Here is a 15,362-nt window from a genome sequence, read left to right on the forward strand (position 1 = left end):
TTATATAAGGGATGATAAAAATCATTTTGGACAGATCTCCTTGAAAAAAATACATTGTTTGCAAATAGATTTAAATGAGATCGATCACCAAAAACTCCAGTTAATTTAAAGTTATAATTACAGGGGAAAAAAAACAAGTCAAAGTAATCTTTTAAGAGGAAAATGAAGCTACAACCTAATGAATTTCCAGCCGAAGGCAATGCACTGGGTTAAAAACAAAAATGTCAATTTATTGACTTCGGAGACGTCAGTTTGATTTCTAAACAAGCAGCTATGTTAGCAAGCTGTTACTGATTAAATCGAAAACGATCAATGTGATCTGGTTTCCGTAAATAATGCATACTGATAACGAGGTTACACTGTTTACAAGTCCTACTCAAGTATGTTGTGTTTACACATTAGCATGTAGCCTCGTCAAACGGGTCATCCTWAACATCCCGTGTGCTAATAAAGCTAACCAGGAGGTGGCCGACCACGTTCTTGTGCAGGCCGGAGAACGGAATAACTAGCGTTATTCGGCTAAGCTCCCATCGTAACCATGACCTCTGAAGAGGCGGCAGCAAGAAAAATAAATAAAACGTCTCGTTTCAGATCCTACACGTACTCACCAGTCACAAAAAGCGCGTGGGTTTTTCACTCGAGGAACAACCACAAAGAAAGCCAGGGGGGAAGAAGACGGGCTCGGTTCCCCTTTATGTCCATGCGAAGCTTAAACCCTCAGAGGATGGGGACGAGACTCTTCCAGGCTTCGGTGGTGAACAAATGGGGATGCTTTGCCAGGAGAAACAGCAGCACGGAGCCGACAACCGCAGCTGCGGAAGGCGACGGGTAATTGGCGTGCGCATGCGCACTACGTACCCAGTGCCTGGAGGATCCAGCAGAGGACCTCTTCTCAGAACTCGAGGGGGTTTGCGTCTGTGGCCACAGAGGATTTACCAGGTTCTAATTGCAAGGGCGGATCTTTCATATTGCTTCTTCTCCCTTCATTCAGTGATGCTAAGTAGGCTTGCATTCATTTTTATTTTTAAGGTTTCATTAAAAATAGGCCAATCTTACTATAATATTAGACTAATACAATCTCAGTTTATAGCTTTGCCAAATGTGGGGCACAATAAGGCAACAATATTTTTTGGGGGTGGAGGGATATATATATATTTTTTTCCATTCACTGCTTCTGAATTTAGGTTTAATTTTTGTTCTAAAAGAATCATATTTAAGGTTGCCATTTATTTCAAGGTTATTACTAAATTTAGCCACTGTTCAAAAGAATGTCCCAACACAGACGAGCTACATCTAATGGCCAGAACTCTGCAGTTTTCACTCATTTACAGGCCAGCGGTCACTCTTTCAGAGATGAGGATGTTCTCATTCTTGATAGAGAGGAACGCTGGTTTGAGAGAGGAGTAAAAGAAGCCATTTTTGTGAAGAAAGACTGTCCATCATTAAACAGAGGTGGATGCCTCCGTTTTCAGTTGTCCCCCTCCTACAGTGCTGCTATTGCCAGTATCACGCCACCCCCTGTTAATAGGTGTTAATTAGGTGTAAACGATAGCCATGTGATGTATCAGTCACCTGGAGGCAGGGCTTAAAATCCTGAATTTTGCCTGAAACTCTCAGACTGAAGAAGTCTCTTGGAGGAGAGACGAAACGTTTCATTAGAGAAGAACCCGTCCAGAAGACCTATACAATTTTTCTTTTTTGATTACTAAATTTAAGACAAAAAACAGACTACTAAGTAGCATAAAATGGTCAGTCACCAATAACTTTGTATTGTCCATCTTTTACTCATGCTAAATTTAATAATGCAGACATTGCCTATAATCACGTTGAATACATATTTTTAATACATTTCAGGGCAGTTATATATTTTTGTGTTTTGTGCCAGACTTGTGTCAATATTTAACCCACTGGGTTTTATTACATTTTTTTCCAGCTGGTTTTTGAGAATAAACACCAAAAATATTTATTTTCAGCTTTGTCATTTGTTTTTRTTCTTGCTGCAATAAAAACCTTTTCTTTCATTTTAAAATATTACACCAACCATTTGTCAGTTTGTTATATTTATAAAAAAATATGTCATTGTAGAGGTTTATATCTCACCTGGTACAAACAGAGCAATGTTGTATATGCTGTTAAGTGCCAGGAGGACTGCGATCAGTTATGCATCGGGGAAACAAAGCAGCCACCTGTTAACAATAAGTGTTAATTAGGTGTCAACGATAGCCATGTGATGTGAGTATCAGGTCACATGGAGGCAGAGCTTAAAAGCCTGAATTTTGCCTGAAACTCTCAGACTGAAGAAGTCTCTTGGAGGAGAGACGAAACCTTTCATTAGAGAAGAACCCGTCCAGAAGACCTATACATTTTTTTTCTTTTTGATTTTTTACCTGGATTACTGAGATGCATCAGGACATCTCACCTGGTGTGCAACATTACGTGCTAAAAGGTAACTCAGCAGAAAATAATACGAAAACAAACCAAAAATGGATTTAAAGTTGATATTTACTCCATAAATGCATCAACTTATTTTTTTAAAAAAGAAAAAAATGAAAGAAAGAAATAACAAGGGGAAAATCCTCTGGTGGTGAAAATAACAGTTCCATTCGAGCATTTTTCAATGTCTGTACAAGATGCTACTCTAAATTAATTGAAAGTTACAAAATTATATATATATATATAATACAGGAATAGTCCAACCATAGAAAATTTCAAAGGCTTAAAATTACCAGGGTTGTCTACTTTAACTTTCATCAACAGAACTGAACAAAAGTATCTCAAATTATGTTGAAACTCAAAAATCTGAGTCAATAACATGAAACATTGTTTCCCATTTTTTTAAACATTTTTTAACACACCTATTTACAAACACTGTCCCGAAACTATATGACTAATTTGTTGTACACAAATCTCCACAATAAAACTAAAATGTACACAACTAAAATTTATTTTGAAATGCTCGGGTCAAAATCACATTAGCCAAACGCTTTTTCAATAACTCACAAGGGCAAAAAAGGACCAAATTTTTAAGTACAAGTGAACATACACAGGTGAAAAGCATGAAGACATTTCAAAACACCATAATTATCAAAGGGTATGCAAGGTAACTATGTTGGTACTACTACTACTATTTAGAGGATCTTGCATGGGCCTGTTGATGTTCCTCCAGGAGGTGAGGAAAAGCAAAGGCTTTGTCACATTCTGTGCATTCATATACAACTTCCCCAACATGGCTCTCTTGATGATGCCTCAGAAGACATCGCTTGCTGAATGACTTGTAGCACATGTCGCAACGGTATTCTCCCGCTTGTTCTTCCGCATGCAGCCGCATGTGCACAGACAACTCTTGGGCTGTTTTAAATACTTCAGTACACTGAGCACATTCGAACTTCTTCTCAACCAGTTCAGCTGCATTGTTGGGGAGCTCTTTCAAGAGATGTCTGTTCTTGTGCTTTTTAAGATACGAGCTCTTAGCAAATATTTTTCCACAATGATCGCAAGGGTACTGCCTCCAATTCGAGTGGTGCGTGTTCTGATGCTCCAATAGGCTACTTTTGGAGGAGAACTGCATTGAGCACTCACTGCAAGTGTACAAGTCCTCTCCAGTAACATCAACCTCCTCTTCCTCCCCTGCTGCCTGATGAGTTGGACTTACAGCTGTTGGATATTTGTTCCCCATCATTGCCGGCAGATTTTGGGAACAACTGTGATGACGGAAAGCATCGCACCCCAGAAAGGTCCCTCCGCACTTTGTGCATTCATACTCGGAAGCTGATCTTGGATGAAGAAGCTCCTGTTTTTCAAGCTCACTTTCAGAGGGATCAAGTTGAAGATTTTCTCCATCAGGTGCATTATCAGGATGCATTGGGAAATGATGAATGAGTTCAGTGGCACTGGCAAAACACAGGTGACAAACTGGACATATGAGACTGGCACTTTTAATTCCTGTTGGGGCATTGACATGATTCTTGAGGTGTTTGAGGAAGTGTTGCGAGGAGGAAAAGCTACTGTTGCACTGATTGCATGGATACTCTCTTTCAGTCCATGGTGGTTGATGGGTGTTCATGTGCTTTTTCAGATGAGATGCATGGAGAAAATGTTGATTGCAGCTTGTGCAGGTGTAGGGTCGCTCTTTGGCTTCCATGCAGCCATGTTCTGAAAGCTCCTCTGGATCTCTGAAGCGCTCTCTACAAATGCCACAGCGATACCGGAACTCTGAATTGTATCCAATAAGGCTGTCAGACTGTTCATGCCTTCCTTTTGAATCTGGAGGCGATGGCTCATCACCTGACACAGAATGGCTCTTCCGATGCTCGGCTCTACTGCTCTTGGACTGAAATACCTTATTGCATATATCACAAGGGAAGCTCTCTTCACGGTGGGTAGACATGTGCTCTGCAAGCTGAGTGGGTCCGGTAAAAAAGAGGTGACACTTGGAACAACGATACTGGCGACTCTTCCCATGAGTATGCTTGTGAGTTCGCAGCGCAAAAAGAGAAACAAACCCTCTGCCACACGTTTGACACTGAAATTCAGACTTGTGCATTCGTTGGTGCTGCTGCAGTTGAGATGATTGGAAGAAACATTTGCCGCACTCTGCACATTCATGCGGTTTTTCGCCCAGGTGACACAGCTGGTGATCCTCAAGACTCTCTGATGTTGGAAAAGTCTTTCCGCACACGTGGCACGGGAAATATGGTGCAGAGTCAGAGTCGCTGTCACTGTCGTCATTTTCATCCTCATCACTGTCATCATTTGTACTATTTGTACTTACATGACTGCTAGATTGCTGTTCACTGTTGCCCTTTTCCAACTTTGCACTTTGAAGRTCTTTCCAATCTTTCGCGTGCCATTTTTTATAATGATAAGTCAGTGATTTCTTGATGGGATAGACTTTGCTGCAGAGCTGACAGTGGAACACGTCATCTGCATGTTCTGTTCTGTAATGGTCACACATTTCTGGCCTTGTCCAGAAACGTTGTTGACACAGTTTGCAAATACAGGGCTTGTTGGGATCATGACTTGTTTTGTGTTTTTCAAGCTCCAACATGGTGGGGAACACTTTGGAACAGTGGGCACAAGAGTATCTTTGGTTAATTACATGAATCCTCATGTGTTTTTCTAGATTTCCTTGACTAGAGCACACCTTCCCACACACTGTACATATATTTTGCTTTTTCTCTTGTTCTTCCCTTCCATGGTCTTCGAGGTGGCTTATAAGTAGCAAGCCGTCAGTAAAGGTTTGATCACATTCTGAACATTGGTACTGCACCGTTTTCTTTTCCGTACTTGAGCTGCTCTGCACCTGATTATCAGAGGAGCTTTTTGAGGATTCGTTTTCTGACTCTTCATTGCAAGGAAGGTCTGTTTGCAAAACCTCAGTGTCGGTTGTTGTTTCAGAGTCTTTTAACACAAGCTCAGAGTCATGAAGCGCAAAATCAATTTTTGCTTTCACAGGACCTTCCAGCTGTTGGGTTGTTTTTGATCTACATTTCCTTTTGTGATTTCGAAGTTGAGTTTTATTCCAGAAGCCCTTGTTGCAGGTCTTACAGTTATGTGGAGGTTCTGTGGAATGCACACGCTGATGACCAGTTAGTCCAGCTTTATTGGTAAAGCACATATTGCACTGAGAGCAAACAAACTCTGAAAATACGTCACTCTTAGGAGCTGTGTCTGGTTTAGAGATTACATTATCATCGTCACCAAGYCTTTCTCCAAAACCCTCATCAACAGACTCTTCTTTGATGTTTGGTATATCGGACAAAAGCTGTTGGAGGGGGGCAGTCGACTCCGGTGGATTCATTGTTTCAACCTTGTGTGTACTTAAAAAGTGCTCTTGGAGCTGTGAAAACAGCAAAAATCTTGAACTACAATAAGCACAAGAAAAGCCTTTTGGTGGACTTTGAACTGATGATGAGCCTGGTTTTGAAGTGCAACCTTTTTTGTGATCTTCAAGCTTGTCCTGTGGAAAAAATCCTCCACACCTGTCACAGAGAACATTGCCACTCTGAGGTCCTTTGTTGCACTTTAACAAATGGCTCATCAAAGAATCCTTTTGGAACTTCTCTCCACAGTATTTACAGATATGTCTTACAGGACAACCATGTTTGTGTTCTTCAATCTTGTTGATAAAGCCTCCACATTTGTCACAAAGAAGTTTGTTTTGCTTACTTTTCTTCTTGCACTTCAGATAATGACGGTCCAAATAATCCTTCCTTATGAATTTCTCTTCACAATACTCACAGGAATATGGCTTCTCCCCAGTGTGTAAACGAACGTGCACACTTAATTGACCACTGTGTTTAAAAGAGCGAGGGCAGTAACTACATACATACTTGAATTTTTTATTCATAAAAGGCTGGATCCTCAGTAGGATGCGATTTCTGGTCTCATTAGGTGGTTTTGGAATAGTTTCTGCTGGTTGATTACTATCTTTCGCCAGTGTGGTCTTTGTTGAACTGGTTGGCTGTCTGCACCTTTTCCACTTCCGGTGTGCTTTAAGAGACTTTTCATGAGAGAAAGCGGAGCCACAGTGTGTGCACTTGAATGGTTTTACAGAATGGAACATTGTAATGTGTCTGGAAAGTTTGGACTGTGTTAAGAAGCTTTTCAAGCAGACTTCACAATTGTATGTCTCCTGTTTATCAAGAGGAGTGAGGTTAAACTTTGTTTGCCAGCCTCTGCCAACATCCTCTAGACTTATTTTGGGGATTCTGACCTCCAGTCGTGTCTTTTTGCCAGTGCAGTGGGATTGGTGTACTTTCAGATGATCGTACCTTGAAAAACAGCTGTCACAGGCTTTACAGCGATAAGGCTTCACCTCATTGTGTTTCAAAATGTGATGTCTCAGGCTTTGTGGTTTCATAAAGATTTTTGTGCAGAACTTACACTTGTACTCTGGTTCGTTCTCTGTTGGGGACATCAGGATTTTTTCTCTAAGAGTGTCCATTTTTGTTTCACCATCACTTTTGGGTTTTGATTGATCCTCAACCTTATCATTACAAGACTCTTCATGGTTTAAACGCATTGTCTGACTTTTGAATCTTTTGCCACAGCGCGTGCATGCATAAGGTTGCACGCCAGTATGTGAAACAAGATGTCTCAAGAAATATGATGCGTACTTGAACCTCTGTGTACAGTATGGACATTTATAGGAGAGTAATTTGGATGCAGTAGAACGTGGAGGCGTTTTATGAATGTTCTTGTTAATTTCTGAAGGTGTTTTTTGGATGTTCTGTTTCGTTTCTGAAACTGTGTTTTGAATGTTTTGGCTCATCTTTGTTGAACTTTGTTCAGATTTCCCACCAGTCAATTTGTCATCAGTAGAAAGCTTTGTGGTCTCCCCACACATTGATTGGTGAAGACTCATTTTAGTATTTCCATAGAACTCACCACATATTTCACACGGAAACAGACGGTTTGCCTTGTGGCCATCAAGATGCCTTCGAAATCTGTCTTTTCTAGTAAAACTCCTGGGACATTTAGAACACGTAAAATATTTACGTAGATTTGTTTTGTCATTTTGACCACGTTGAGACAAACAATTCCGAGAGTGCATTTCAAGATATATGGCTCTATAAAATCGTTTTCCACATTTAGTGCAGGAAAATGGTTTGTCTCCAGTGTGTCTGACCATATGGCGCAGCAAATTGCGGCGATCAGGATAATGTTTCTTGCAAAATGGACACTGGTTTGAAGAAGACTTTGAAATGTGTGTCAGACAGTGTTTTCTTAGTATGTTGGAATCATCAAACACTTCTTTGCACAAYGAACATTGTTGCGGCTTTGGTGCATTCGCCTTTTCAACAGTTTTCAAGGGCTGCTGTTGCTTTGGTGGCATTTCCTTTTCTGGCTGATGAGCTTTTAGGTCTTTATTTTTGTGGGTCTTTAGATGTCGTAGCATATGAGCAGGATAATCAAACTCTGACGAACAATCTGGACACTGAAGCTTTCCGCTTTTATGGAGTGCTTTCCTGTGCTGTAGCAGTTCTCCAACAGTTAGGAAATTTTTCTTGCAGGCTGTGCACTTGTACCTTTTCTGGTGAATCATTTTGTGAGAAATCAAATGAGCACGTTGCTTAAATCGCTTTTTACATTCCTGACAGCAATATGGTCTTTCACCTCTGTGATTTCTCTCATGTTTCTTTAGTGCCAACAAAAGGTTGAAACTTTTTTCACAAAAGCGACAGCTTAGAACATGATTTACATTTTCTTCAACCGTTTCTGACTGACTGCTGCTTTCTTCAGTCTTTGCATCATTTGGAGAGACTGGTTTAGACAGTGAGGAAACAGAATGTTTATACTTGATTACTTTCCCAGTGAGGTTAAATAATTCATGCTTTTTCATATGTCTATACTTTCCAGAGGGATTACGAAAAACCGCCGGGCAGAGATTGCATTTGTACATTGTAACACTCTCGGAGCCTGTTAAAACTGGTAGTGCTTGACTTTCAGGCTCACTTTCTTTCAATTGTATTTTCTGCATGTTGTCCTTTGATTGTGGTGTGCCCTTTCTTCCTAGCCTCAGCCTCTTTTCATTTGCGAGCCGGTTAAGACATTCCCGCAGGCAAATCATTTTAATGTGTCTATATCTGGTACATGTTGATGTGAAGGTAGTTGTACACAATGGACAGACATATTTGTCACCAATTTTCTTCTTCCCACAACTTATTTCATTTCTGATACAGTCCCGCAAATGCCGAGCCCTGTTGTAAGAGTACTTGAAAAGCCTTGGGCAAAGGGGACATTTGTAGTTTTCATCTATCCCACTTGCCACTTTTTGAGGAGTCTTTTTRGGGACTTTTTTGGTCAACTGCTTTGATGAAGCAACTTGCTTCTTTCTCTTGTGTACATTGAAGTAGTGCTTTTTGGCTTTCTTTACAGAAGGAAACATTGCACCGCACAAATGACACATATTCGTGTTGGAGATGTCAATGAGTCTGACGTAGCAGTTTTTCATTCTTTCATATGAATTCTTCTGTGCCACATCTTGCTGAGGTGATGTTTCAGCTTTGCCAAATACAGCATCAGGTATTTTTTTTGGTAGTTTGGAACCCTTGCATCTGCCAGGCATCCGTTTGTGCATCCGCAGGGAACAAGTCTGTGCAAAATACACGCCACAATCATTGCACCTATATGGTGTTTTGCCAGTGTGACCTCGCATATGCTTGACATAAACATACACTTTTGAAAACAGGAGGTTGCACTTATTGCACTTGTAGCGGTTGTAATCTCTATTTTTCTTATCTRGAATGACTTCAGAAAAGAGCAAGAGGCTTTTTTGGACCACACCACAAACATGCTCGTTTTGTTTGTTTGTCAGATAAATATCACAATTTTTGCAATGTTGAAAACTGGGCATTGGATGGCTACAACAGTGATGCTCAATCAGCTCATCAACAGTATGGGATGTGTGTTGACAATAAGCACAGTAGTGGCTTTTTCCATTTGATGACTCTGAGTTTGTTAATATCACAACAGGGTGCAGCAATTTTCTCATTTGCAGAGATGATATCATTTGAGGTGCTGCTTTCTCCAGCCTGTCTACRATGTTGTCATTGTGGCTTTTCATAACAGTTTCTTCATGCTGACTTGAGGCAAGATCAGTTTTGTCAGTACTACATGAAGAGTCTTCTCCTGACAGTGGCTCACCATACAACAAGCCAGGCGCTGACTGTTCCTGGGTTGGGAAGTTCAACTTTTCCAATGACTCTCTTGCATTATCAGCAATTTCTACACTAGGACCTATTGACTCATGTGGTGCATAACTTTCAGGTAGTGAATGCTGTTGATTGGGAAGGGAGGTAGAATTTATATTGTCTCCTGACTGTGTCCATTCTATTTCTGTACATTGTTTTAAGGTTGTATTCGGGTCATTTGGCTGTAAGCAGGATTCTTCTGTTTCTGAAACATTTTGCTTGTTGTCGCTACTTGTCAGAGTTTGGGTATTACATTCCAGATCTGAGTGGGTGGTAGTACTTGTTCTTCCAGAGGGACTTTCCCATTCCTTTGAAAGGCAGGGATTCAAATCTGTGTTTGAGCTGTTTGGAAGTAAGATCGATTCTGCATTACTAACGAGGTCTTTAGTGCTTGCATATTGACTGTCACTGGTGACACTGGGATCATGATTTGAAGATAAATTCAGTTCCAGAGTTTCCTCATCTGGTGGACTTTCCATTTCCAGACAGGCATTTAAGTTTGTACCAGAAGCATTTAGCTTTGTGCAGGATTCAGRATTGCTTTTACCACTTTTATTCTTCACATCACCAATATCATTTGTTAGAGTTCCGCTGGTGTTATCAAGGGAAGGATGATTTGGGGTCATCTTTTCTGTGGGAATTATTTCCATTTCTATACCAGAATGCACATCTGTGCTTGAGCAGCATTCATCTGAAGCAGAGTCTGCACGACTAGCAGCATCTTGACCATTTTCATTAATGGTATTCTCACAAATTCTGTCTTTTGTGACAATGGGACTAACACAGTCCAGATCTGGGGAAAGATTTGTCTTTTTTAAACTTAATCCATCTCCTTGAAAATTTTCATCTGTTCTTGAACTGTTTGTCTCTACATCAGACAAGTCACAACTGGCCACATTTTTCTTTTCCTTGGTATTGGTACCAATGAAAGAACCAGTGTCTCTTGGGCCACAACAATCCAGATCTGGAGAAAAACCTTTAGTTGTACCTTCTGTACTTGGAAACTCTTGAATTTTTTGCATTTCTTTTTCAATGTTAATGTCTGAGTTGACATTATTTGGGTGCAAGCAGGTTTCTGAAAAGTTTGCAACAGCARTATCAGTCAGTTGAGCATCATCCATCTCAGTGGGGACTTCACAAATAACGTCCTGAGCTGGACTTTGACAGGACTGCTTTTCAGATAACTGCAGGCTGGATTCAACGTCATGATCGCTGCTACTCAAAGCACATTCATTTAGTTCACGGTCAGGATCTGCCGACTGAGACACTTGCGTCTGAATTTCTTTTCTCTGATGATCGATTTTGTTTGGTTCGTTTTCACATGTAGTAGAATTTGAATTAATGGTTTTAAGCTCGTCTGAAATTTCACTGTTCGATAAACTCAATTGTCCTTTTGAACTTTCTCCAACATGAATTTGGCTTTGCACATTTTCACTCACAATTGTATGTTGATCGGCAGTGAAGTCTGGATTTCCAAATCCCTCACTTTCATTCTCCAGTTGTTTGAAGAGTTTTCCATCAGTGTGAATTTGCTTATTGTCAAACAAAGCTGAACCAGGTGATTTGATCTGACAGTCCTCTTCCTTGTCCATAGGATACTGATTAATTCCAATTTCAGTCAAGTTCCCAGTCATTAAAAAGTCAGGATATGAACTGTCTTTAAGATTTCTTTCCACGTCCTCTTTTGGTTCCTGATCTTGAAAACTACCAYCATCATTCCCATTAAGTACAGTCTCACTCCCTGTAGTGGTCATCATACAAGAGGTAGAAGACTGACYATGTCCTGCATATGTTTTCAGTGAAAATGCATTTGTTTCTGACACATTAGGACACAGATTACCAGACTGAAAATTACAATTTTCATTGTCATTAAAGAAATAATCTGCTGAGCTATCTTTTGAATCAATCTCAGCATTTTGCTTTGGAAATGTGTCACTTCCAATAAATTTACAAGAAGGTCTTTCTTCACCATCGTCTATATCTGAGCAGCTGCTTATAGAGGAGTAGTCCGCGAGACAGGATGTGGATGACATTTCACAATTTTGCTTAAGTCCTTGTAAATCCGGTGTAAAAGATGATTGAAAAGAGTCTGATGTTGGCAACTCATCTGTGGCAAAACTRGAGAAATTATTTCCACATCTTTGCATGTAGTCCTTCTCTAGCTGTTCTCCATCAGGTTGCCATTGTGTTTGGCAGTATCTTTCATAAACACAGTCTGATCTTGAATCTTCGGTACGAGGATTTGTGTAGTAGTTAGTGTTGAAGTTTGTGTGTGATACAGGAGCTTCTTGTGAAGCTGCTGTACCTGAGAAACCATGATGTCCAATAAAGTTCTCTGCACGTTGGGACAGAGTTCCATCTGAGTCCGATGTTCTCCTTAGAGTCCCAGGATCCGATGACAGTGGTGGAAGGCTATGAAAGAATGGATTCCACCTATGAGCCATTCTCTACCAGGACTGGAAATCGATGCTTGTTGCATCCAATCCTAAAAGCCCATAGAAAAATCGTATTACTAGAATGAAAAGGCAACCAATATTTTCCCAAAAGAGAAGGAAATACCCACCTGGTATTGGACATACAAGCTCTAGTCAGAATGATCCAAGCTACATATCCCAGGAGACCTGCACACAAATACATACATTAATATTAATACTTAAGATTATGCAAACCACAATTCATTTAAATTTGCCTGACAAAATACAGTAACATTCAGACCTTTTACTTTGTTTAAGCTGATATTTTTACAAGGAAAACATAAACATTGCCTATTTAATAGCAGTCAATGTATACCAGAACATGAAAATATTACATTAGTGTCCCCTACCATTATCCTAGGAGGGTGTCCTGCCCTTTTAACAGAATCTAGTGCTCTGCCTATTAAGCTTGATTGTACCATTATTAGTGCAGAGTAGTATAATCAAAATTTTATATCACAGCATTTTAAACAATTATCTGTATCATTGTGTTTTTGGTCTGTATTGCCCCCATCACAGCTCTGACTGATGTTAAAATGTATAAACGTTGTTTTATTGATCAGAAAACTGCGGTCAGATGAAGTTACTCTTTCTGCAACACAAACTATTTGACTTTTCTTTTACTGTAACTCTGTCACATTTTCCCTCCTATGTCCTATCTTCCTTTGCTGATTGTAGACATTCCACAGTCTACTGTCAGACATTACAGTCAGACATTCTAGTCTTATGTCACATTAGCAGTGAGGGGAGGCAGGTACAGTTGTGTATGAGGAGGGTTTTGATCAATATCAGGTAAAGTTACTTCACGCATGAAGTCTGTTTGCATGACACTGAAGCGATGTATTCTACAGTCAGTGATGGCAAAATTGAGAGTTTTGTTTTTTGTCCAGTTATTGAGAAGGCTGCTTCCACATGACTCAAGTTTGTATTGTGTGCTGCTAATTCCTGCATGAGTTCAGCAGTGCTGCACAGAAAAGCACTGAAATAGTTTATGTTCTGAATGTGTTCAAGCTATTATAACTGGTATGCCGGTATTTGGAACATTTCTGTCATAACAAAAAAACAAAACAAAACGATTTTTGGTACAAACCGCTGTACCGTCCACTTCTGACCATTATATTTTTCACAGAGAACACTTTTTTAAAATCTGGCTTTAAGGGAGAGGATGGACAAATGTGTCAATGAATCTGAAGCATTTTTTATGCTCAGCCTTTTTGGCACATCTAAGAGGCTCAAGAGGAAAACTCTTTCTGCATGTTTCATTGCCCCAGAGCTACATGACTTTAAAATAAGGGTGAACTAGAAGAGTTGTTGTACCTGATTCAATTCAATTCAGTTTATATAGTACCAAGTCACAACATATGTTGTCTCAGGGCACTGTACATGATCTGAACCAGATTCTCCAAACACTATGACATCTCAAAAATATTCAAAAGCCTAAAATTAGAAGACATTAGGCTAGTCATGTCCAATCCTGGTTTGAGGGCCACACTCCCRCCTATATGAATTTTCCCCTCTGCTCCATCACACTTGATTCAGTGACTAAATTGCCCCTTCAGTTCCTGTGTTTCAGAAGCCCGTTACTCATCCTATCAGGTTTATTAAAGCAGAGAAATATTTGAAATATGCAATATATAGTGGGCTTTTGAAGAACAGGAAAGGACACCATTGCCTTAAGCTACAGGCAAAATTGACTTGTTGAACAAGATCTGGCTTATCAACATACCATGCTTACAATGACTGTCCAGTGACAACATAGAGACCGTTTATTGTACAAAACTCCTGAATAAGGGTGTCACGATCCGATATTGATATCTCGGTTTCTTGGTGGAAAGACGAAACATTTAATTAAAGAACCTGTCCAGAGGACCTACTTAATTTTTTCCTTTTTTGGACACAGGTGAGTGTCATGACTTAGTATAAAGGAAGCATCTCCAAAAGGCTAATTCATTTACAAGTAACGGTGTGGCAAGGTTCACCACTTTGTGAACAACTGCATGAGCATGGTCAAACATTTCAAGAACGTTTCTCAACATACAATTGCAAGGAGTTAAGGGATTTTCAAAAAACTACATTAAATGCCCCAAAACTTCGATCCCTCAGGCAGCACTGCATTGAAAACCAACATTCTGTAACATATATTACCACAAAGGCTGAGGAACACTTCATAAAAACATTTTCAGTGAACACGGTTCATTGCTATGTCGCTACATCTACAAGTGCAATTTAAAACTCTAACTTGCAAAGCCAAAACCATATATCATAAACACTAGGGCTGCACCGATGAGTTGAAATAATCGATGACGTCGATTATGTAAATTTGTCGATGCAGATTTTTTATTATCGATTCGCTGTATTACATAACCACCACGTGAATGTTCATGCAATTCCATTTTGGTACCTAGATGCATCATTGTGACCGTATTGGCATAAGAGTGGTGAGTTTTCCATGCTTGTCCTGAATGCAGCATCGCGCGAGAGCGTAATGATGTCAGCAGCCTCTGCTTCAGTTCAGTCTGAAGCTTGAAAACAAGCCTCGCAGCTCCCGGAGTAAAATTTACCGAACAGATCACCTCTGAATTATCTGGTGGATTAATTATCTTGTGAGCATGACGTTCGCTTGCTCAAAGTAAATAAAGTACCACCACTTTCTTTATTTCATCCGCCATTAAACAGAGACCGGTGTTAGGTCGAGCCACGCTCCCCCATCAGACGGTTCCCCCAGCGTCTCAAACAACAGAGGAGCTTCCCGACACACGTCTGACCTAAAGAGCACAAGCAGCCAACAAGTGTTGGACATGTTTTGGATGTTCAAAACGTAGCTTAAATACCTTTTATTAATTTTAAATGCATCCTCTTTTGTTTATTTGATTTAATCTTATTTGCCTTCCATGGACCTCCATCACACATTTTTCTAGTGGGGAAATGACATCAATAGAAACACGTGGAGCTGGATATTAATTTGTGTAATAAGACAAACAGTCTTGTTGTTTTCAACAGTTTTCACCTTAAAGAAATAAGTTACACAACCGACGTTACAATACAAAGAGTTGGACGTTGTCTTGATATTTGTTAAATTTTATATTTTGAGAAATATGTTAAATAAAAAATAAATAAATGTTTATTATAGGTTTTCCAGAGAGTGACTTGAATTTTGCATGATTTAGTTCATTTGTTAGATTGTTAACATCTT

The 15,362-nt window shown here is 39.8% G+C and overlaps 2 protein-coding genes across 2 annotated transcripts in view; both read right to left on the reverse strand.

Annotated features, from left to right (window-relative positions):
• The window catches only part of im:7147486 (zinc finger protein 865), a 6,710-nt gene extending 5,830 nt beyond the window's left edge, over positions 1 to 880 (reverse strand). Inside the window, exon 1 of the mRNA XM_014016610.1 lies at positions 609 to 880. The gene's annotated coding sequence lies outside the window, so the exon portion shown is untranslated. The remainder of the gene's footprint in view (positions 1 to 608) is intronic.
• A 1,604-nt stretch (positions 881 to 2,484) lies between these two features.
• The window catches only part of znf1035 (zinc finger protein 1035), a 32,725-nt gene continuing 19,847 nt past the window's right edge, over positions 2,485 to 15,362 (reverse strand). Inside the window, exons 3-4 of the mRNA XM_014016612.1 lie at positions 12,259 to 12,316; positions 2,485 to 12,180 (exon numbers count right to left, since the gene is read on the reverse strand). Coding sequence (XP_013872066.1) covers positions 3,125 to 12,139 — 9,015 coding nt within the window. The 5' untranslated portion in view covers positions 12,140 to 12,180; positions 12,259 to 12,316 and the 3' untranslated portion in view covers positions 2,485 to 3,124. The remainder of the gene's footprint in view (positions 12,181 to 12,258; positions 12,317 to 15,362) is intronic.

The sequence above is a fragment of the Austrofundulus limnaeus genome, unplaced genomic scaffold (genome assembly GCF_001266775.1).
Source record: "Austrofundulus limnaeus strain Quisiro unplaced genomic scaffold, Austrofundulus_limnaeus-1.0 Scaffold148, whole genome shotgun sequence".
NCBI lineage: Eukaryota > Metazoa > Chordata > Actinopteri > Cyprinodontiformes > Rivulidae > Austrofundulus > Austrofundulus limnaeus.